General features: G+C 41.3%; 2 protein-coding genes across 5 annotated transcripts; both read right to left on the reverse strand.

The window, feature by feature from the left end:
* Positions 1–527: 527 nt before the first annotated feature.
* On the reverse strand, positions 528–7035 carry LOC136767452 (NACHT, LRR and PYD domains-containing protein 3). 4 transcript variants are annotated; one of them, XM_066721238.1, is made up of 6 exons: positions 6719–7035; positions 5922–5972; positions 3359–5045; positions 2474–2560; positions 1256–1423; positions 528–1128 (listed from the first exon to the last, which is right to left on the reverse strand). In XM_066721238.1, exons 1-6 carry the CDS (start codon positions 6984–6986, stop codon positions 1023–1025), a joined length of 2367 nt encoding a protein of 788 aa, XP_066577335.1. In that variant the 5' UTR covers positions 6987–7035; the 3' UTR covers positions 528–1022. The 4 variants fall into 4 exon arrangements, with proteins under 4 accessions (XP_066577335.1, XP_066577339.1, XP_066577337.1 ...); XM_066721242.1 differs by lacking the exon at positions 6719–7035 and adding an exon at positions 6202–6701; XM_066721241.1 differs by having other exon boundaries at positions 1022–1123.
* Positions 7036–7552: 517 nt separating this feature from the next.
* LOC136767453 (NACHT, LRR and PYD domains-containing protein 3) lies at positions 7553–20898 on the reverse strand. Its single transcript, XM_066721243.1, has 6 exons — positions 20821–20898; positions 18629–18965; positions 16314–18000; positions 14250–14336; positions 11729–11896; positions 7553–11055 (listed from the first exon to the last, which is right to left on the reverse strand). The coding sequence occupies exons 2-6, from the start codon at positions 18936–18938 to the stop codon at positions 10959–10961; spliced, it is 2349 nt and encodes a 782-aa protein (XP_066577340.1). The 5' UTR covers positions 18939–18965; positions 20821–20898; the 3' UTR covers positions 7553–10958.
* Between the last annotated feature and the right edge of the window lie 2647 nt (positions 20899–23545).

Consider the following 23545-nt stretch of genomic DNA (forward strand, 5'->3'; position numbering starts at 1 on the left):
AGGGTTGCAAGGTAACGTGGGAGTCCTGGCTCCCGGTAAAAGAGGAAGAACCTGTGCAGACATCATTTATACAAACAGGAAATGGGAAGGGACCTGTTTGAGTGACGAGTGCAGGGGCCAACAACAGTTTTGATAGAGTGATGTTTCGATTGGGGTCCTTCGGAAGTGTGCATAAACCCCTCCCCCTGGGCAGTGCTTCCTTTTTCAGATAACCGGGGTTGCATTTGCAACCTATCAATACAGGAAGCTGACGACGCGTGTTGAACTCCGCCCATGGTCATCCCACCCTCACTCTTGTGCTCCGGCCCTCAGACCCCTGTGTTTCAGTTTCAGAGTGTGCGCTCCCCCTTGCTGCTGCTCCTCCTCGATGGCATGGTCTTTCCTTCAGTTTCCCAGGCCAACATCAATTTAGAGACGGTTCCTCATGACATGTTAGCAGTTTCTGACCCCTTCGACCCCTCGAGAAACTGGCCAAACACTCCCTAACAATACCCCCTGAAGAGTTGAATATGAACCAGAGAGAGATATACGGTCAATCATAAATAATTTATTACAAGCAGCTGCAAGGAAGAGGTTCAAGAGGTGATCTCAAGAACAGTCTTAGAGACGTTACAAACTACAGGCACTTTTATGCAGACCGGACAGGAGAGACAGATAAGAGACCCAGATGTCTGTCATGAGATGAGTGGAAGTTCTGTTTCTGCCTGACAACTCATCAGGAAGACCCATATATGTTTATTGTATAATGGTAATACAATATGGAGAAACAGGATACAGCGATACAGAAGATCCCCAGACAAATATTACTGTTTTAATCAATTTAAGCAACAAATGCTGAATGTACATTTGCATTTATTTTGCTAAAACCCATTGTAGTCTATGAAGGGTGTGAATAATTCCATAGGCAACTATAAAAGTATATATTAAATGTCTGGTGCTTCACAGGCACATTTTGTTTGATTTTAAAACAAATTAAAAGCTAATAGGTAACTTTTCACAACTTTATGAATCACACCAAGGTTTTACCAGCTGTAATCATTCCATGTCCACTGGACATGAAATCCAGATTTCTCAGATGTCAAATTATCCAAAAGTTGTCTTCCTTCTTCAGAAAATATAGTGTCTAATCTGAAAAAAGAAAAACAATCAATCTATACTGAATATAAACATTAAGTGCATTACATTTATGACTGGTATTTCAATTAAGGCCTGAGAAATCAATTAAATAAGACGCAAAGCAGGACTTGGTACTTACACAACTGCTTCCAGTGTTGGACACTTCAGTGCCATGTGTTTAATGTGTGGAATTGATTTGTCTGTGATTTTATTTGAGAACAAATCCAGTTCTTGAAGTGACTTGTTTTGAGCTATTGCAGCTGCTAGTCCTGGCATGGCCTCATCGGTTATTCCTGTATTCATGAGGCTGAAAATATTACAAATTGTATTATAATCACGCAGTTTCTCCAGTATATGCAAATGATGATATACATAGAAATACAATTACTTTGCAAAACAATTACAATATTTTAACAATTATTTCAACAATTCAGATAACATGCAGCCAGTGGTAAAGATCAAAATGGCAACATTTACCTATTAATCGATCTTTTAATGATGTGTTGTGTGTACATTCCCATACAGAAAGAACATCAGTATATTTCACATAATAAAATCAATATATGCAAGACGTATATCCCCGCCGTTTTTTTAATTCAAAGAATGTGTGTTAGTATATAGAATACATGAACATCAACATATAGATGTGTGACATAGAGATAATGTATAAAACAGCTGTATATTTATAATATATGTTCTTTCCATATAAGGAAATGCATTGCTGCATAGGATTTTGTTTAGAAATAGAATCTAGCCATACTAATTCAAATGACCCAATTCAGATAATGTGTCCATGTTTAACTGTCTATTAGATATGAATTAAGGAAAGGCAGATAATTAACGAATACAGGGGTGTCAAACACAGTTCCTGGAGGGCCGTGTGTTGCTGTTGTTCATTCCACCCAAGTCCTCAATTGCTAATTGATCTAATTATTTGATGTAACACAAAAATGCAAGGTATTTAAAATTGCTGGTTTAAGGTGAATTTGACTGAAGGGCAGGTGTTTCAATGTATCTAAATAATTAGACCAATTAAGCTATTGAAATTTTGGTGGAACTCAAAGCAACAGACACATGGCCCTGCATGGATTGAGTCTGACAGTCCTGAACTAATGTGTCCGGCAACTGACAATACTGGCAGAATACTGCAGCTACATGCGTATTCGAATCCCTGTAACTGTGACAAAACCATGACTTTCTTCTTCCAGATGCAGTTTTGTGTACCACTGCGAATAAGAAAAACAGTGTTGATCTTTAAAAAATAAAAGCAGCAAGCTCATCATAATTGAAAATATACTGCAACAGCATTTTAAAAAGGGTTTTCTATTCATCATAGTTTGCAACACACAGTACTTACTCCAAAAATGTGATCCGACAGTCAGCCCGCTGTAGTGCAGGACAGAGAAGGACGACCCCCTCGTCTCCGAGTTGAGTATCATGTAAACTAAAATAAAGCAAATAAACAGACAGTGACCTACAGTACACATTGATTATACTAAATTGCACTGTAGTCGTGTGAATTTAGGGGTAAAACTTAAAATAGTGACTCTTATAAATACAGAATCCTTTATTGCAAAATACAACTTACAGTATAAACAGTTGCAACAAAAACTGTTATAGTTCTTTTATATGCAGATATGTACTATACAAATTCCCCCGCAGCACGGCCCCAGTAGGTCTGTCCTCTTTTCCTTCTCCGCCTTAGTGCAGAGCTTCACCCTTTTATTGGAAGTGGCTGAATCTCAATCTTAAATGAACCAATTGAGATCTAGCCACACTGTCACATGGACGTCAGCAGGAATGTAATTACCTCCATGCCTTGCCTGCTGAGTAGAGCACTATTTTCGGTGAGACTTTAAAGACTCGAGGGCAAAGGCAACACACAAAGTCATGTGCCATTTTGGGCAGATAGAGCACCAGTCATGATCCAAATGTGATGCTATATCTGTGCCGTTGACATATCGGTGACATTCCCTTTAAATGGGAACTCAAGTTGGTTTCCTTCTGTGTGTGTTACATGTTCTGCTTAAATAAGGTGTGTGTGCATTGTGTTTATTTTTAAAATGTATACATATATATATATATATTGTTCGTTTAAAGTGATCATTGCTTTGATTTGGCCTTTCATGTCCCAGTGCATTTATTTGTTCTTTTAAAAGATTAAAATCAAGACTAATTGTTGAACTCTCTAAGACTTAGAGTCTAAGTCATTTTAAGTTTGAAAATAATGAAAAGTACTTACAAAATTCTTCCAAAAGTGTGTAAAACTGGAAATAAGACATGCAATCCATCCGAAACATCTACATTTTCCAAATTTAATAGCAAATTAGATGGCAGATCCCCTTGTTGAAATACTTTCCTAATAATGAGGCAGTCCACTTTGCTCAAGGTTATGTTGGGAAGCCCAACATTGTCTGCTGGGGCTAAAACCTCTTTCGTCACTTCTGGATCATTTTTCTCAAAAAGAGCATACAAAAGGTTCAGGAAGGTAGATCCATTCCAGGAATGAGTGGTATAATCTCCAATCTTTTTTTGTAGCCATTGATTTGCTCTTGCTGTGGCTGCTGGGCTAAGGGTTCCTATGTGGCGTGCTAGTAGTTTTTGAGATGAGGGATTGGTAAGTCCAAAGAGAAAACGGAAAGTAACACTGAGGTTCCCAAGACTCGACGTTGGTCTATTCCAGAAGTAATCTTCTCGAGTAAAAATGGAATAGGAATCATCTTCACAAATAAAATGAGACAGGGCAGCAAGAAACTCCTGGACCGTAAGATGGATGAAGGAATAAACAGTGCAAGTCCCCACTACTTCCTTCACAAAGATCTCTTGGCAAAAGAGGGAGGTCACGTCTCGCAGTTCCAGGCCGGCCTCTTTGAACTCGTCAGGGTAAAAGATAATGCGGTTTTCCTGGACTCCACGAGCGGCCATTTTACAAAGCTTTTGGAGACATGCCATCAGATCGGTTTGTCCTGAAGAGTGATGATACTTCATTGAAATGATCAAGAAATGGACAAATATCTCCGTTGCAGTCTGTGGGTAATCATTTCCAAACTTCCCTTGTTCCTTCAGCACAGTGCAAACAATCCAGCAAAAGACTGGGATGTAGCACATGGTGTACACCACCTCATTTTCCTGGATGTGCTGGAAAGCCTGGGCCGCCACCGTCTCATCAGTAAAGAAACGCTGGAAGTATTCTTCACGGTGCTCTTCCGGGAAGCCCATGATCTCAAAGCAGCCATCTGGCTTCATGTCCTTCAGATGTTCCAAGGCAGAGGGGCGAGTGGTGAGGATCAAGCACGCCTCTGGCAGCAGCCTCCTTCTCAGCAAACTAGCAAGCAAGTTGTCAACAGCGCTGGGTTCGTCCGTCTTCCTGCACAGCTCGTGTAGAGGTTGACCGATGGAAAATCTGAACTCATCAAATCCGTCGACAACAAAGAGGATTTTGTCCGGGCGCTTCAGTATCTCCCCTATCGAAGAGTCAAGATGACTGTAATTCAACAAAAGAAGATCAACAAGGCTTTGCTTTCCGGGCAGGAGGTTCAACTCCCTACACTTCACACAGAAGACAAAATCAAAGTGCTCTGGGTACAGTCTGCCCCGGGCCCAGTCCACCATGAGTTTTTGCACGAGAGTTGTCTTTCCTACACCCGCTACTCCGAGCAGTATGAGGGACTTGGGTTGGTGAAGATCCTGATCGGGGTGAAAAAAATCATCTAGGCTCACTTCAGACCTGTTTGTGACCACGGCTGTCTTTTGACGGCTGCCTCTTCGCATCAACTCGTGTACTTGGTCTTCGAAAGGCTGTTGGGATCGAACCATCAGCAGGGGCGTATAGCGCTCAGAAATCGGGACACTCTCCCACGGCAGGCTGTTATACTCAACCAGCTTTTCATTGTCTGCAATAACACAGTGTTTGTGTTTTTCTATGGCAGCTGGAAAACAGAATGATCAGATTAAAACTAATGTATGCTGTACAGTGTAACAAATAATAGGAACTGTCATTATTGTGTGCATAACATAAAGAGTTAATTTATTTATTTTTATTTTTTACATTTTCCAATTATTTGTTTTATTTCCAGTTATTAGTATACATGAAAAAGTTGATTTAGGACCATCTGTATATATCTTAAATTAAGTGCAGTAAAACCCCATATTTATTTTCTCGCCAGTCAATTGCACCCTGTTAATCTCTGGTCACCGCTTACTTCAGAGCAGTTTTACTGCGCTGAAAACAAAACTGAAACAGGTCTTTAATCCTAGTTAGTAACAGTACGTTCACATGACTGAGTCAGAGGATATCTGTGTGTCTATGAACTTCTTGAACATGCATCCCTACATTAAATCATCCTTTTAACATATTTGCAAATATTCAATGTGTTTCAATTCTTATATAGATGGGTCCAAAAGACTGGGACACATAGATGTGTTATAAAGTTACTCGGTGAGTACAGAGGACTGTAGCAAGTGGTCAACGTATTTAAAATGTACATTCTGTTCAGACTTCTGTTTTTATTATAGTGCCCATTGGAATTGGCTTGGAGGGGGAGATTAGCAGTGTGAGCCACTGATTTTAAGTCCTGTATGTTTGTCTTAAAATCCTTTTAACTAGTTTTTAACTTTTCAACTTGTATGTGTATAAACAGCTGGTTGTGTATTTTGTTTAGAAATAAACCGTGCAATTGATTACCATGCTGCTCTTAACAATTCTTCTGGATCTATTCGAATTGCATTCTGTTTAAATACATCATTGTAACTTTTTTGTATGGCATTAATTGTATCAGGTTTATTTAGAAATACAAAAAGTGTACCTGTGCATATTGGCGTAGGTTTGTCTCCAACATTGGGGGGGACACTGCTGTCTGTTCATTGACACCCACCGCCAACCCATCCAAAAAAAAAAGAATAAGAATATGATAGTAATAATGAGAAAAACAAGAACATGATTTGTATTGTGGAAGCATCAAGCCATTATCAATATTTAATTCGCTTAGATTTGAATAACTTGCATGGAGGCACCTGTACACCAACCTTTAAATACTTTAGGCTAAATTTTAATAACTAATACAACTAATAACAAAATGCAGCAACCTCTCTTGCCCACTGATCCCAGCATCACTGGTTCTAGGTGAAACATCAGAGCACATGTTTCAGTCCGTCATCTGTCCTTTCCGTATTTCCTCTCGACCCTTCTCCCGGCTCAATCCAAGTATGTGTATAGCGGGAGACGGGAACCTGTATCTGTCCCTCTATCTAGTTCCTCCGCCACCGTTTTTCATCTGCCAGGTGCTCAAAATTAAAATCCTTAACATAACACTTAAAGTGAACGTTTGATCTCGTCGACACTATTCTAATTGTGATTGACACGTTCTACTACATGACCCCTTTGATAAAACCGTCAACACATTATGACACATGAACGGAAATGTATGGAGGGAGGAACAAACAAACAAATAATCTAATCTGCGTTTGTGACTGGTTGTTGCATACATGTGACTGTTTTGATTGGACTTTTCCTTTCGTTTTCACGTCCTTCTGATTTAGCATAGATCATGAGTATATTATCTTCCTTTGCATTTACATTATTTGCTTTCTTCAATTTACTTACATGATTTCATGCCATTTCTCAGATCGGCAGCTTGTTGCATGAGGCCGATGCTTTCTAACACCTCCACAGTCACGTCCGCAGCTCTGTACTCGGTGTAAGTGCTCACTAGTTTGTCTGCCAGGTCCAGAAAGTCGGCATTATAAATCGCTCTCTTGCGGATTTTGGGCTCGGTTGGACAATCGCACAATTTCATCTTAAATTTCTTCAGATCTTCGTCTACGAGATTTTCCAGAGTCTCTATAATCCAGTCTTTTGTGGTTTTGGGCATTTTTCTTTAACGCATCGTTTTCCTTCTGACCACCGACAAGACTGCAAAGAACTCGCCAGTGCGATTGCGCAGTTCTTTATGGTTGGTTGTTTTTTTTGGTACCCTTAATGCATCATATCTTGTATGTGCAGTTGACATGAGCCCGTGTCATTGTCTGACGCAAACACAAGTACTATTGGGCCTCCTATTCAAGTCCAATTTGTCTAATATAATGGATAACCTACATAATATGATACACTTTTCCTTGAAAGGGAATATAAACCCCTATATAAACCCCTTCCTTCATTTTAGGAAGTGATGCATCAGGACATCCAATTTTTGGGAAGCAACAATCAAGAAGAAGTGATTCAATTGGAAACTGGACTAGCCCTGTCAGATTAGATATGCTATAGCCATGCATAGGCTACTATTTATTATTATTATTATTATTATTATTATTATTATTATTATTATTATTATTATTATTGTTATTATTATTATTTTATTTATTGGCAGATGCCCTTATCCAGGGCGACTTACAACATAAGTGCAATATAAAGTGCAAGAATACAGTTCAGTACAAGGCATCAAACATTACAAATTCAAATTTACATTAAACAGGGCAATTCAAAATTTAATACATTTTACAACTTCCAATATACACAGGTAAGTACAGTAAAAGACTTCCTACATCCTAAACGGTGAAAACTAAGTGCTGTCAAGATGTAGGGTCACAGTCAAGGGCTACGGGAAAGGGAGCAAGGAGGAAAACAATCAAGAACGAGAGAAGCATAATAAGAACTGTGAAGAACTATCTAGCAGGGATAGAGGACTAATATTACAGGTGCTGTCGGAAGAGATGTGTCTTGAGGTCAAGGACTCTGCTGTTTTGACTTCGGTGGGCAGGTCGTTCCACCATTTAGGGGTCAGGGATGAGAAGGAGCGGCTCTGGAGGAAGGAGAGTGGAGAGGAGGCAGAGTTAGTCTTCTGGCACTGGAGGAGCGCAGTGGTCTGGAGGGGATGTATGGAGAGACGAGTGTCTGAAGGTAGCTCGGTGCAGTGTGGTCGAGACAGCGGTAGGTGAGGGTCAGTGTCTTGAACTGAATGCGTGCCGGTATCGAGAGCCAGTGGAGGGAGCGGAGCAGTGGAGTAGCGTGTGCGAACCGTGGCAGAGAGACACCAGACGAGCCGCAGAGTTCTGGATGAGCTGGAGCGGCGGGTAGTGGATGCAGGCAGGCCGGCCAGGAGGGAGTTGCAGTATCCAGGCGGGAGAGGAACAGTGACTGGACGAGCAGCTGAGTCGAGTAGTCGGTGAGGAAGGGACGGATCCGGCGTATGTTGCTCAGGAAGAAAGTGTGAATTTCGACTTTGATACCGATACCAGGTTTAGTATCACAACATTCAATACCGAAACGATACCCAAATACCAGATCCCAGGACAAGACAAAAAAAACTAAAAACATTATGAGCCAAAGGCACAGAATAACCACTGACCTTTTGTTTCCAAACACTGAACTATAACTGGATAGATAAAACAAAATAACTAACTATAAAACTACCAACACCATAATAAATAACAGAATATTAATCTGAAAAGCAGGTCATTTGCAGCATCATTGTTTCAAGGAATGACACTTATTTTGTTTACAGTAATCATGTAAATACACATAAGCACAGTTATTATTGTATTCTCTATCTTGGTTGCACTTGTTGTTCTGCTGGTGTGTTTGTTGCGGGTCTTAAAGAAAGAAAAAAGTTTTAGTTATTTTATTTATTGTCATATTGTATTTGAAGGTTATAATTTAAATACATAGAAGCACAGTTATAATGATATTGTAATCTACACTCATATGCTTGTAGATACATAGTACACTGGATGTGTGCAATATTAATAATACACAGAGAAAAGTTAAATGCCTGAAAAAACAATTCCTCTCGCTGATTCAAAGAAATTACTAGACCGACTAGTCTTGATTCTCTCGATCATGAGGACGTGAGACACATTTCACAGAAGTATTGAATATAACAAAAATTCTAGTATCCCACCATTTTCTTTTTTGTGTGTGAATAATTTTGAACTTCCAGTTTTTTTACAAATGTTGGAAATACTACAAAAATAGTCCAATACTTAATTTCTGAAAATACAATAAGGGATGTCTGAAAATAGTACTGTTTTCATTAATTTGTACAACACATACTGAATGTACACTTGCATTTATTTTGCTCAAACCCATTGTAGTCTATGAAGAGTGTGAATAATTCCAGAGGCAACTATATAACTATATATTAAATGTCTGGTGCTTCACAGTAGGGTCGGCAAAGCTCTGGATTTGCTGGCTTCAGCTCCACACTGCTGTTCCAGCTTACATTTTCTAAGATGATAAAAGAGATAACAATATAGAAATCCTCATTGTTTTATTTACTCTTGTTTACTTATTTTATGTAAACTGTTTAACAAAACCAAAATATGAATAACATAAACATGTTTAACCAGTCAAATATGAAAAAGTAGACAATTCTACAATAAGGATGTCTGTGCCAATTAATATGTACCAACATATTGTAGGGGGGTTCAGTGGCCGAGTGCCAGAGACCAAGTGCCAGAAGGATCGAGCCTGGGGCCGGGGATCTGGGGGGCTTCCCCCAGAAATGTTTGAAAATTAGACCTCTGGAAACATAATCTGGATCCATTTCTGACCATACCCGACCAGGATTCAGGACTACATCAGAAACAAGCATTTTCCAGTGAAACGAGTCAATCGAAATGCGCCGAGAAAGAAAACTGTACAGGAACTTTAAATGGTAATGCAATATGAAATTAAAGATTTTACTCAGCGGAGCAAATCAGAAATGTTTCGATGCTTAGGGTCATTCGTTTTTTCTGTTTTTCTTTTGCCCATTATTGAATCACCCACAATGACCACCACCCAGCACACGTACATGGGAACTGATCTCTAATGAATGCCACTCGTTAAGACAAAAGCCAGCCAGAGTGAATGACGTAATAGATCAATACGGCAACATTGGTACAGGCCTGTGCGCCGCAAATGATCCTTCCCTTGAAAGTAAAGAAGGAAGAGGTCACCACTATCACAGATGAATTAGTCTTCATAGTTTTGTTGTATGTTGTACTTATAGAGTGGGGGTAATGAAGAGGTTGTGTAGAAATACATCCAGTGATTGTATATATTTTATATTGTTTTGTACATTAAAAGGGGGTTCGGTCAGTACTCCTGAACCCCCCCGGAGACACGGCTGGTTTGACCACTGGTCCAGTATTTTTGGAAGATGTCCTGAACCTCCACGTTGTCGTAGTCAAATCGCCAGCACAACCCCTCCCTGGTCGTTAAATCGCCAGTACCCCCACCTCGGTTGATATTTCACCAATACCTCCCTCCCAGGCGTCCAGTTTTTTCGTATCTCAAATGTGGCAACCCTAGTGGCAATCAAGGTGGGGGGGCATGACTCCAGTATATGACCTTAACTCCATGGAAACAAACTTTTGGTCAATCTAACGTCAGGACATTTCAGATAAGATATCGCTGTAAAATGAGGTGAATGTAGGCAGATGAAGAATATGTTTGAAATTAAATCATTTGGAGATACTTAAAAGTGTAGAGTGAAAATAAACTGTCCTTCTTTTGCAAGTGGTTACGAGAGATGCGATTACAGAATCACTTCTGGAACTGAGAAAGTGAAGGTAGCAACTACAATTAATAAAATATAATGTATATGGACTAACAGCTAGAGTGAGAACTGATCGTATTTTATAATCCCCAACACAAAACAATACCTATGAAGTTAATTTTGTTAATTCAAGAAAACTGGACTTTTGGGAGACTTCAATGGAGGGGGAGAGACCGGAGCAGCTCCGTGACATCAGTTCCGGAGCCGGTGAATGGCCAGCCATACTTCACAGGCACATTTAGCTAATCAGTAACTTCCTTTTCCCAGCAGTACTTTATGAATCACAACTGACCCACCAAGGTTTCATCACCTGTAACGTGTCCACTGGACATGAAATCCCGATTTCACAGATGTCAAATTTTCCAGATGTTGTCTTCCTTCTTTAGAAAATAAATTGTTCAATCTGAAAAAAATATAATAAATCAATCGATATTGAATATAAACTTCAAGTACATTACATTTATGACTCTTACAATACTGGTATTTCAATTAAGGCCTGGACCAAATCGACACTTTTGGCAACCTGGGGCTCCCGAGTGGCGCCTCCAATAAAAACCTCCGCCTGGTGTGCAGGCTGCTCTCTGTGACAGGGTTTGTGGGTCGATTCCTAGCCGGCTGGGAATGGGGCGCATAACCACCCGACGGCTGCCCAAGGTTGGAAGGGCGGAGTCAGCGTTACATTCCTTGACTCACCTCCTCAGCACCCCCCTGTACGTTATGTGTTTTTTGGATTGGTGGGGGTTGTAGCAGAGAGCCGAGGTTAACAGGGTACAATTGGGAATTAGAAATTGGAGTGAAAATTTGAAAATTGGCAGGGAAAAATGTTGTTAAAAAAATATATAAAAAACTATATTTAAAGCATTTTATTAAATATAGAAAAAATAAGATACAGAAAAAAATGGAAACTATTAAATACAGTACAATTAGCAGGTTGTTAAAGTTTTGATCTGGTCCGGCCCTGCCTGCTTTATTCACCCAACTGTTTTGAGAACAGGGCCCATAAATCACTTTCTATTTGTCAGAAAATAATATGAGCAATCAATTATATAAGACGCAGAGCAGGACTTGGTACTTACACAACTGTTTCCAGTGTTGGACACTTCAGTGCCATGTGTTCAATGTGTGGAATTGATTTGTCTGTGATTTTATTATGTAACAAATTCAGTTTTTGAAGTGACTTGTTTTGAGCTATTGCAGCTGCTAGTCCTGGCATGGCCTCATCGGTTATTCCTGTATACATGAGGCTGAAAATATTACAAATTGTGTTATAATCACGCAGTTTCTCCAGTATATGCAAATAATGGTGATATACGTAGAAATACAATTACTTTGCAAAACGAATACAATACTTTAACAATTGTTTCAACAATTCAGATCACATGCAGCCAGTGGTAAAGATCAAAATGGCAACATTTACTTGGAAACGATATGATACGATATGATACGTTTTAACAATGTTTTGGGTGTACATTCCCATACAGAAGAGCATACAGTATATCTGACATAATAATAAAAGCAATATATGCAAGACATACATCCCTGCCATTTTTTAAAATATTTCAATACAAAATTGAGTTAGCATACCTAACACATATTAGGAATAAATGTACAGCAATATATGGATATGTGAAGTATAACATGTGAAGGTAACATAAAACAGCTGTATATTTATAATATATGTTCTTTCCATATGGGTTTCAGGAAATGCATTGCTGTGCAGGATGTTGCTTAGAAAGAGAATCTAGTCATACTAATTCAAATGACCCAATTCGGATAATACAGTGAGGGAAAAAAGTATTTGATCCCCTGCTGATTTTGTACCTTTGCCCACTGACAAATAAATGATCAGTCTATCATTTTAATGGTAGGTGTATTTTAACAGTGAGAGACAGAATAACAACAAAAAAATCCAGACAAACGCATTTCAAAAAAGTTATAAATTGATTTGCATGTTAATGAGGGAAATAAGTATTTGACCCCTTCGACTTAGTACTTGGTGGCAAAACCCTTGTTGGCAATCACAGAGGTCAGACGTTTCTTGTAGTTGGCCACCAGGTTTGCACACATCTCAGGAGGGATTTTGTCCCACTCTTTGCAGATCCTCTCCAAGTCATTAAGGTTTCGAGGCTGAGGTTTGGCAACTCGAACCTTCAGCTCCCTCCACAGATTTTCTATGGGATTAAGGTCTGGAGACTGGCTAGGCCACTCCAGGACCTTAATGTGCTTCTTCTTGAGCCACTCCTTTGTTGCCTTGACTGTGTGTTTTGGGTCATTGTCATGCTGGAATACCCATCCACGACCCATTTTCAATGCCCTGGCTGAGGGAAGGAGGTTCTCACCCAAGATTTGACGGTACATGGCCCCGTCCATCGTCCCTTTGATGCGGTGCAGTTGTCCTGTCCCCTTAGCAGAAAAACACCCCCAAAGCATAATGTTTCCACCTCCATGTTTGACGGTGGGGATGGTGTTCTTGGGGTCATTCCTCCTCCTCCAAACACGGCGAGTTGAGTTGATGCCAAAGAGCTCGATTTTGGTCTCATCTGACCACAACACTTTCACCCAGTTCTCCTCTGAATCATTCAGATGTTCATTGGCAAACTTCAGAAGGGCCTGTACATGTGCTTTCTTGAGCAGGGGGGCCTTGCGGGCGCTGCAGGATTTCAGTCCTTCACGGCGTAGTGTGTTACCAATTGTTTTCTTGGTGACTATGGTCCCAGCTGCCTTGAGATCATTAACAAGACCCTCCCGTGTAGTTCTGGGCTGATTCCTCACCGTTCTCATGATCATTGAAACTCCACGAGGTAAGATCTTGCATGGAGCCCCAGACCGAGGGAGACTGACAGTTATTTTGTGTTTCTTCCATTTGCGAATAATCGCACCAACTGTTGTCACCTTCTCACCAAGCTGCTCCTTATCTCAGCTCGTTACCTGTATAAAAGACACCTGGGAGCCAGAAATCTTGCTGATTGATAGGGGATCAAATACTTATTTCCCTCATTAACATGCAAATCAATTTATAACTTTTTGAAATGCATTTTTCTGGATTTTTTTGTTGTTATTCTGTCTCTCACTTAAAATACACCTACCATTAAAATTATAGACTGATCATTTCTTTGTCAGTGGGCAAACGTACAAAATCAGCAGGGGATCAAATACTTTTTTTCCCTCACTGTATGAGGGGGGCGTATTGTCATATGTCTGAGGCCAGTACATCCTTCAGCATGTCGGGGTTGCTGATGCCGGGTGTACAGTGCAGTTTTACTGTCCAAATGTTTCTTGCGTGGGGCACACCTACAAATATAGCAGGAATCACGCATAATTTCAGCCACTCCCACCCCATATTTGGTGAATGGCGCAGAATGGATTGTGCCAGGCAAAACGGGGTTTTGAATATAGCAAATAATGTGCATTTTTGCGTGATGGCCATTTGCGACACGCATTCCCCTCTGCGAGGTGCACAAACACTAAGAATATCAGGCCCATGGTGTTGACCTTTAAAAAATAAAAGCAACAAGCTCACAATTACAGAAAATATATAAAAACAGCATTTTAAAAAGGGTTTTATATTCATCATAGTTTGCAACACACAGTACTTACTCCAAAAATGTGATCCGACAGTCAGCCCGCTGTAGTGCAGGACAGAGAAGGACGACCCCCTCGTCTCCAAGTTGAGTATTATGTAAACTAAAATAAAGCAAATAAACAGACAGTGACCTACAGTACACATTGACTATACTAAATTGCAATGTAGTCGTGTGAATTTAGGCACAAAACTTATGAATAGTAACTCCTATCTCACGGAAACTTCCAGAGAATCCTTTATTGCAAAATACAACTTACAGTATAAACAGTTAAAATAAAAACAAGGTTCTTTTATATGCAATTATGTACTATACAAATGCCCCAACAGCACAGCCCCAGTATCATCTTTTCATTCTCCGTGAAGAGCTTCACCCTTTAATTGGATGTGGCTGAATCTCAATTGCCAGCGACCCTTCACCAGGATAAATGGTTTCGAAGATGGATGGACGGATAGATGGATGGATGAATCTCAATTGGCCTTAAATTAACCAATTGAGATCTAGCCACATTGCCACATCAGCAGGAATGTAATTACCTCCATGCCTGGCCTGCTGTGTAGAGCACTATTTTGGGTTAAATTTTAAAGGCTCAAGGGCAATTTTAGGCAGACAGCATCACATTTGGATAGTGACTGGTGCTCTATCTAACATTAGCTACACACTTGTACTGTTCTGGTAGTAGGCTGCATTATTTCCAGCATCAAGTTGGCAAAGCTATATCCCAATTATATTAATTTATTCAAAGCTGTTGAATGTTAATCAATTTCAAGTACTGTTTTAAGATGAATGTTTGCATGATTTTCAGATGAGCATTTTTAAGTATTTGAAGAAGAGAGGTCATAATATAGTTAGATGGCCAATAGCCAACAAAATGATTGTCTGGCTTTTTGACATTTATGATTGGATTGTTTACAAAAGCACAAACTTATTCACGGATCTAGCCTCTTTTCCACTCAAAATGCACCAGATTTATGCATTTAACTGTTAATTAATTATTTTTTTTATATTCCAGGTGGGGCATGCTCCCAGACCCCTCATACAGGGTATATATACAGACGGGTAAGAAATTAAAGGAAAAACCTGAATAAAAGAGTGGTGGAACATAATGAATGCAGATGCTTTCAAACAGGTGTACTGCATGATACAATTATGCAATTAACATCCTGTCATGCTCTGTGGCATGTGTACAAATGCTGAGCAGCCCAGCTGACCTCGATTTTGGATCAAGATGGCAAGATGAAAGGATCTCAGTGACTTTGAAAGAGGGGTCATTATTGGGGCACGAATGGCAGGAGCTTCAGTCACACAGACGCTCAACTGGCTCGTGTTCTGGACAAGTGGGCGAGTGCATGTGTGGGACACCAAGAGAACGGGACAGGCCTGACTGCTGGACCCCTACAGTGAGGGGGTCCGGAGGCTCTGTTATGCTGTGGGGGGCATTTTCCTGTCATGGTTTGGGTCCACTTGTCCCCTTAGAGTGAAGGGTCACTGCAAATCATGACAAAGTTATTCTGGGTGATCACCTTTATCCTATGGTGAAACACTTCTCTCCTGAAGGGAGTGGTCTCTTCCAGGACGACAATGCCCCATCCACAGGGCACGAGGGTCACTGAATGGTATGATGAGTATGAAAATGATGTGACTCATATGCTATGGCCTTCACAGTCACCAGATCTCAATCCAGTTGAACACCTATGGTAGATTCTGCAGCGACGTGTCAGACAGCGCTCTCCACCACCATCATCAAAACACCAAATGAGGGAATAACTTTTGGAAGAATGGTGTCCATCCCTCCAGTAGAGTCCAGAGACTCGTACGATCTGTGCCAAGAGCATTGAAGCTGTTCTGGCGGCTCGTGGTGCCCAACACCTCACTGAGACACTTTATGTTCGGTTTTCCTTTATTTTGTCACCCGTCCGTATAGAGTTAGTTTCAAGTGTTTTTTGATCATTGCTTTTATTTGGTGTTTCATTTCCCAGTACATTTATTTGTTCTTTTAAAATAAAACAAAATCAAGACTAATTGTTTCATTTACTCTGAATCATTTTAAGTTAGAGATACAATGATGAAAAGTACTTACAGAATAATTCCAAAAGTATGCAAAACTGGAACTAAGACATGCAATCCATCCGACACATCTCCATTTCCCAAATTTAATTTTAAATTAGATGGCAGATCCCCTTGTTGAAAGACTTTCCTGATAATGAGGCAGTCCACTTTGCTCAAGGTTACTCTGGAAAGCACCACTTTGTCTGCTGTGGCTAAAACCTCTTTGGTCACTTCTGGATCATTTTTCTCAAAAAGAGCATACAAAAGGTTCAGGAAGGTAGATCCATTCCAGGAATGAGTGGTATAATCTCCAATCTTTTTTTGTAGCCATTGATTTGCTCTTGCTGTGGCTGCTGGGCTAAGGGTTCCTATGTGGCGTGCTAGTAGTTTTTGAGATGAGGGATTGGTAAGTCCAAAGAGAAAACGGAAAGTAACACTGAGGTTCCCAAGACTCGACGTTGGTCTATTCCAGAAGTAATCTTCTCGAGTAAAAATGGAATAGGCATCATCTTCACAAATAAAATGAGACAGGGCAGCAAGAAACTCCTGGACCGTAAGATGGATGAAGGAATAAACAGTGCAAGTCCCCACTACTTCCTTCACAAAGATCTCTTGGCAAAAGAGGGAGGTCACGTCTCGCAGTTCCAGGCCGGCCTCTTTGAACTCGTCAGGGTAAAAGATAATGCGGTTTTCCTGGACTCCACGAGCGGCCATTTTACAAAGCTTTTGGAGACATGCCATCAGATCGGTTTGTCCTGAAGAGTGATGATACTTCATTGAAATGATCAAGAAATGGACAAATATCTCCGTTGCAGTCTGTGGGTAATCATTTCCAAACTTCCCTTGTTCCTTCAGCACAGTGCAAACAATCCAGCAAAAGACTGGGATGTAGCACATGGTGTACACCACCTCATTTTCCTGGATGTGCTGGAAAGCCTGGGCCGCCACCATCTCATCAGTAAAGAAACGCTGGAAGTATTCTTCACGGTGCTCTTCCGGGAAGCCCATGATCTCAAAGCAGCCATCTGGCTTCATATCCTTCAGATGTTCCAAGGAAGAGGGGCGAGTGGTGAGGATCAAGCACGCCTCTGGCAGCAGCCTCCTTCTCAGCAAACTAGCGAGCAAGTTGTCAACAGCGCTGGGTTCGTCCGTCTTCCTGCACAGCTCGTGTAGAGGTTGACCGATGGAAAATCTGAACTCATCAAATCCGTCGACAACAAAGAGGATTTTGTCCGGGCGCTTCAGTATCTCCCCTATCGAAGGGTCAAGATGACTGTAATTCAACAAAAGAAGATCAACAAGGCTTTGCTTTCCGGGCAGGAGGTTCAACTCCCTACACTTCACACAGAAGACAAAATCAAAGTGCTCTGGGTACAGTCTGCCCTGGGCCCAGTCCACCATGAGTTTTTGCACGAGAGTTGTCTTTCCTACACCCGCTACTCCGAGCAGTATGAGGCACTTGGGTTGGTGAAGATCCTGATCGGGGTGAAAAAAATCATCTAGGCTCACTTCAGACCTGTTTGTGACCACGGCTGTCTTTTGACGGCTGCCTCTTCGCATCAACTCGTGTACTTGGTCTTCGAAAGGCTGTTGGGATCGAACCATCAGCAGGGGCGTATAGCGCTCAGAAATCGGGACACTCTCCCACGGCAGGCTGTTATACTCAACCAGCTTTTCATTGTCTGCAATAACACAGTGTTTGTGTTTTTCTATGGCAGCTGGAAAACAGAATGATCAGATTAAAACTAATGTATGCTGTTCAGTTTGGATTCTGCAGATCTGCACAGAACTGAGGACATCTGTGCTACATGAACGCAACCTTTCTCTCTTGCTTGCGCTTGTTTTATGGTTAATTCTTTGCGATTCTGAAAATGCTCATTCTAGCGATCTATCTTTCAAGTCATTAAATAATAAATACATGTTTATTTTGTCTATTTAATTTACAGTAATCATGTAAATACACATAAGCACATTTATTATTATATTCTCTCTCTTGGTTGCACTTGTTAAAAGGACTGGCCCAATTTTAAAACCTTGATATGGATGGTATCTGAACATTTGAAAGGAAATTGTAAGATAATGTACACTGAATGTCTCCAATATTAATAATACGCAGAGAAAAGTTAAGAGCCTTAAATAAACTCACATTCATGGATTCAGAGAAATTACTAGACCGACTTGATTCTTCAGTTTTTACAACTTGAGACACATTTGACAGAAGTTCCGAACATAAAAATTCTAGTATCAGACTTTTTTTAATTTTAGTATTGAAGTTTCTGTATACTGTACAAACCCAATGGGGTCTAGAATTTTCTACTACGGTACTGTTTGTACACCCATACCTACTTTGTAAGTCACGTACAACATCAGATGACCCGGGGAGCCCTGCAAGTCTGGGGTAATCCTCCTGCAGGGCTTTGAGCAGTTCCAGGAAGACCCCCGTCATCTCGTTTCCTTTGTCCATTATAATGTCGAGAAGACTCGTAATCTTCTCGCAGGGGTTCTGGGTGGCTTTGATTTGCCTGTACTGTTGCCGAGTGAGGAGGGACTTTGAGTCACACAGCTGCAGAACTGGGCTGGGATCCATACTTAGCACTTCAATGAGCGTGACCTTCCATGAACGGAGAACAGCCACCGGTTCCTTTCGGTCGCCCATCCCCGCTGGTTCTGGCACGATTGCCTACTACGCAGCAGAGAAAGCAAAGAATGCATGGAAAGTAAAGACTGTGTTTATCAACCTTTATTCAAATCCAAAACATTATTGGCTTAATCTCTTTAATCTCTGAAGTTGTATTTCAGTTTTGGAATGCAATTTGATATGGCTACAGCTGTAGTTTTGAATCCCAGTGCTGGTGTACCCCTGGTCTCTATATTAATTAATTGAACCATTTAATTAAATTAATAACTTGTTTCTTCAAAGACCTTTGCCATTTGTGTTCAGCTCTTAAACAGATGACGATGTTAAAGATAAGAGGCTCCACTAAACTCAGCTGAAACCAAAACCAGCAGACACAGGGCTACGCCAGGACTGGGATTAAAGAGAAATAAAGACACCAAAAATCACAAATCATATTTCAGGATCAACACAGTATGTGTCAATTAAATATTGGTTGGTCACCCCTGGATTAGCATAACCAATCCACCCATCATATAGATGGCAATATAGCCCAGGTATCCTTTGATTCTCAATAACATACAATATATTATGCTTTCATCAGCACACACAGTACAATCCAAGTTAGTTTGTTATAATTTTCAACCTGAAACAATTCAATAAAATCATTTAAACAACCACACTCCTGATCAATCTCACACAGGTTTGTAGGAGAGAAGAAACATCTTTGAACTTTGACCGTCATTAGCGACACGTCAGCGGCTCTGTGTATGTAATAAAAGTGTGAGTTTTGAAAGACCCAGGCTGTATTCGAAACCGCATACTACCACCCCACACGCACTACATTCTGACATTTCAGTAGTATGCTGTATACATACTGCACGTAGTATATGAATATGAGGCTTGCTACATTCACCACAATATGCAGTTTACAACCAAAGCTCACTTCAAGGAATTCTGCATCCCATCATGCCTCGCGGTGGGCTGACATTCCATGTAGCGTGAGGTCACATGACATATATAATACACTGAATGATTAATCTTCATAGTGCATACTGTACTACATACTAGTCAGAAAATCAGTATGTAGCATGCAGTATGTACTTAAGCAGTATGCAGTATGTAGTAGGGTAGCATGCAGTTTCGAATACAGTGTGGGATTGCTACTATTTTTTTAACCTGAAACAATTTACATTTTTGCATCTTAACAATTCCTTTGAAGAGAATTATTTATCTGAGACACGGTACACATTGTGGAGTCCGATCAGTGTATATTACTTTCAGCAGTATATTACAGTTGTAACACAGTAGAGTGATCACAGTAAATATATCAATTAGTCCCTTTGAAACAGCGTACAATTCACTATACCCACACACAACAGATTAATATGTAGTTTTAAAACAAATTCCTACACAATGTGTCCATACAAACACTTATGTACCAGTTTTATTCACTGAGCGCCATGACTATTCAATACCACTCATCACTTTTAAAGTGATCTTTTTCATCCACTAAAATACCTTTAAAAAACTAAATCTGCAAGTTTAAGCTGCATAGATAATTAAATAGAAGTAATACTTGCAGTACAAACCTGTTATAAACCTGTTAGCTGTTTGTAACAAAAACTGTAAAATATAGTTGTTCTTTCATTTTAACAAAATATAAAATATCAATCTGTTCACAATACTTTATATTTTAGACTTTTATATTTACAATAGTTTACACGTTTCAGTTTTAAACGCAATTTCTTATTATCACTGTATTACTGCAACAGGTGAAATGTCGATTGTAAACACATTGTTTAACCAGCGTTTCCTACCACAAACACCTTCCAAACTCGCTTACACATAATTAACATGTTCATTCACACTATTATGCCGCAGTGTGTAAATTGAGCACTCGCTCACTGAAACAGATACATACCTGAGACACAAGTGGCGTTCGTGAAGCGCAGTTCTGCACACAAATGCGGAGGTGCGCGGTCGTGTTCCTGTAGCGCAGATTTCTGCAGTTCTGCGCAGATATGCAAAACTACACCGCTGCCATTGGTTGAGCCGCGCAGATCTGTGCGGAACTGCGAACATCTGCGCTATGAGAACGCGACGTGCGTTCAAGAAGAGCTGCTGCGTGACGTCACTACGCCCCACCCGCAGAACTCTAGGACGCAATAGTCCCCGGTTTAGGACACAATAGTTACAAGTGCAGGATACAATACAAAACTTCCCACCGGCCTTCTGGTTCCATCTGTTAGGTTTCTACGCAATGCTGAGCACGAAAACACTAAAACTCATGTGAGCAATTGTTTCACTATAATGTTACAATGTTAATGTATATGTTTAACTATAATGTTAAGTTAATAGATGGTTATTTTACATTGGGCCACATTTATATAAATTCTGATGATGTATTGTATATTTATGTGTACAATCCTTTTTTTTATCATCATTAAATCATTTAAATCATCATTTTTAAAATCGAATTTTATAATGTTGTTATACTGTTTGTAATATATTGTGGCGACCTCAGCTTTTGAGGTCATGGTTGAAATAAATGCAAATAAACAGGATTCCAAAACAAAACTGAGGCTTTATTGTACACAGCAAGAGGTGCATTGACTTTCCCTCTTCTACTCAGGCTCTCAGTACTGGGCCACATGGGGCAGAGGGAGAAGATCCAGGACATGGAGCCATTGGCGAAAGGTCAAGGGCAAGTGGTGAGGGACAATGGGCAGCAGATGGCGAGTCAAGGGGACAGGTGTGGGACATGGGGCAGCAGGTGGAGGCTCCAGGAAGCTGGGGTCGGGCCCGGCCACAATAGGGAGCAAGGCACCGCCTTGCCTCATGGAGGGAGGTGAACCTTGTACACCACCTTCCCCAACCGTTCCACCACCAGGCAGGGGCCCGCCCACTTGCTGTCCAGCTTCAGGCAGTGGCCCTTCACCCACTTCGGGCTGAAGACCCACACCAGGTCCCCGTTGCTGAAATGTGGCCAGGGGTGCCGCAAGGGGGTAGGCATCCCAGGGCCCCCCCCGCTCTCACCGGCGAAAGCACCATCCGCCCCCCCCCACACCGTCTGGAATTATTTTGCCTGGGGCCCCCACATACCCTACAATCGCCACTGAGTGTGGCCCCTTGGAATGGAGGTTGAACCCAATCTTCTGGTGTACCCCTGCAACTTCCAACTGTTGCCGGGTGAACTGGTGTGCCGACTCCACCCGGTGCATGGGCGCCCCGACCACGTGCTGTTGGAGAGGGGCGCGTGACTGCTCCTGGGGACCCTTACAGGTGGTGCAGGCGTCGCACCGGTGGCAATAATCGGTCACATCTTGCTGGCACTGCCCCCAGTGAAAGTCCTGCCATAGGCGACGGAGTGTCTTGGTCACCCCAAAATGGCCAGCCCCTCTGGTGCCATGGTAAGCTGCCAGCACCTTGTCTCGGGAGGCCCCTGGAACGACAATCTGCCACCGTTCTTCGCCACCGGCAACGCAGGACCCCCTCATGGCATTTGGGTTTTCTTTGCATTGTATGTGTTTGTTTGCCATTAGATTAGGGCTTTAGTCTCCTATCGCCCTCATCATACATTGTAAATGTTGTACACTGTTTTCTATTAGCAGACTTCATGCCCTGCTTATTATTTATTTGTCTTACCTGTGCCTGTCCTGGTGTTCAGGAGTCCTGGTCCAAGCCTGCGCGTGGGGTGTAGTTGGTGGAATAAGTTCCCTCCCTCTCTAAAGCGAGGGTGACTTGGTCGGTCAAGTGCATCAGCTAAATTGGCCACCCCTAGCGGATGACATTAGAACTCTTAGTGTCACCCAGTCAACTAAACCATTGTTAAGAACCTTATTCAGAAATCTTTCATACTTGCCTAACTTGAATTAGATAAAGGTGAGGATGAAGAAATATGGATCTCTGGTTCGGTGTCTTTCAGAATGCGATTCTCTGGTGTTGTCTAATTTAACTAGGGTGTTAGTACTTCTAGATGTTAAAATAAATAACGTGTTTGTCTGTGCTGGAAAATAGGGTAGCCATCCAGTGAAGTAGTAGACAAACTGGAAAAAGTGTGGACAATCCAGTGAGGAGTAGTTTTTTTGTTTTGTTTTGTTTTTATTCTTTTATTCAGTGGTGTAAAGGGCAACGAAATAAACAAGGTGGTGTAACTGTCGCCTTGTCTTCGCAATTTCTTTCAATTTTCTCCCCAATTTAGAATTCCCAATTTTACTCCCCTTAAAGTCGGCTCACGGCTGCAACACCCTGCACTGATCCAGGAGGGATGGAAACTTGTTACACACATCCTCTGAGACATGCACCGTCAGCCATCCTAGATTGTTTTTCACACAAAGAGCCTGGGACGTAGGAAACCCATAGTGCAGATTGGAGGACTGGTGCCGGTCTCCCTGCCCCAGCCCCAAACCTGCAGGCTCCTGCAGGGCCGTTTCTAGCCTTTTGGGGGGCCTAAGCAGGATTTGATTTGCCCCCCCTCACTGTAGCTTACCTGGCATAACATCAAACTAACACAGGATGAAGCCTACCATCTTGTAAACGTTTGGAACAGCACAATTTCATTATGATATTTGGCCACTAGATGACACTGTGTGGAACTGTAACACAACACAGACACTGACCTGAAGAACTGACAAGGTAACAAAAAA

Source organism: Amia ocellicauda, chromosome 14 (assembly GCF_036373705.1).
Source record: "Amia ocellicauda isolate fAmiCal2 chromosome 14, fAmiCal2.hap1, whole genome shotgun sequence".
NCBI classification, from domain to species: Eukaryota; Metazoa; Chordata; class Actinopteri; order Amiiformes; family Amiidae; genus Amia; species Amia ocellicauda.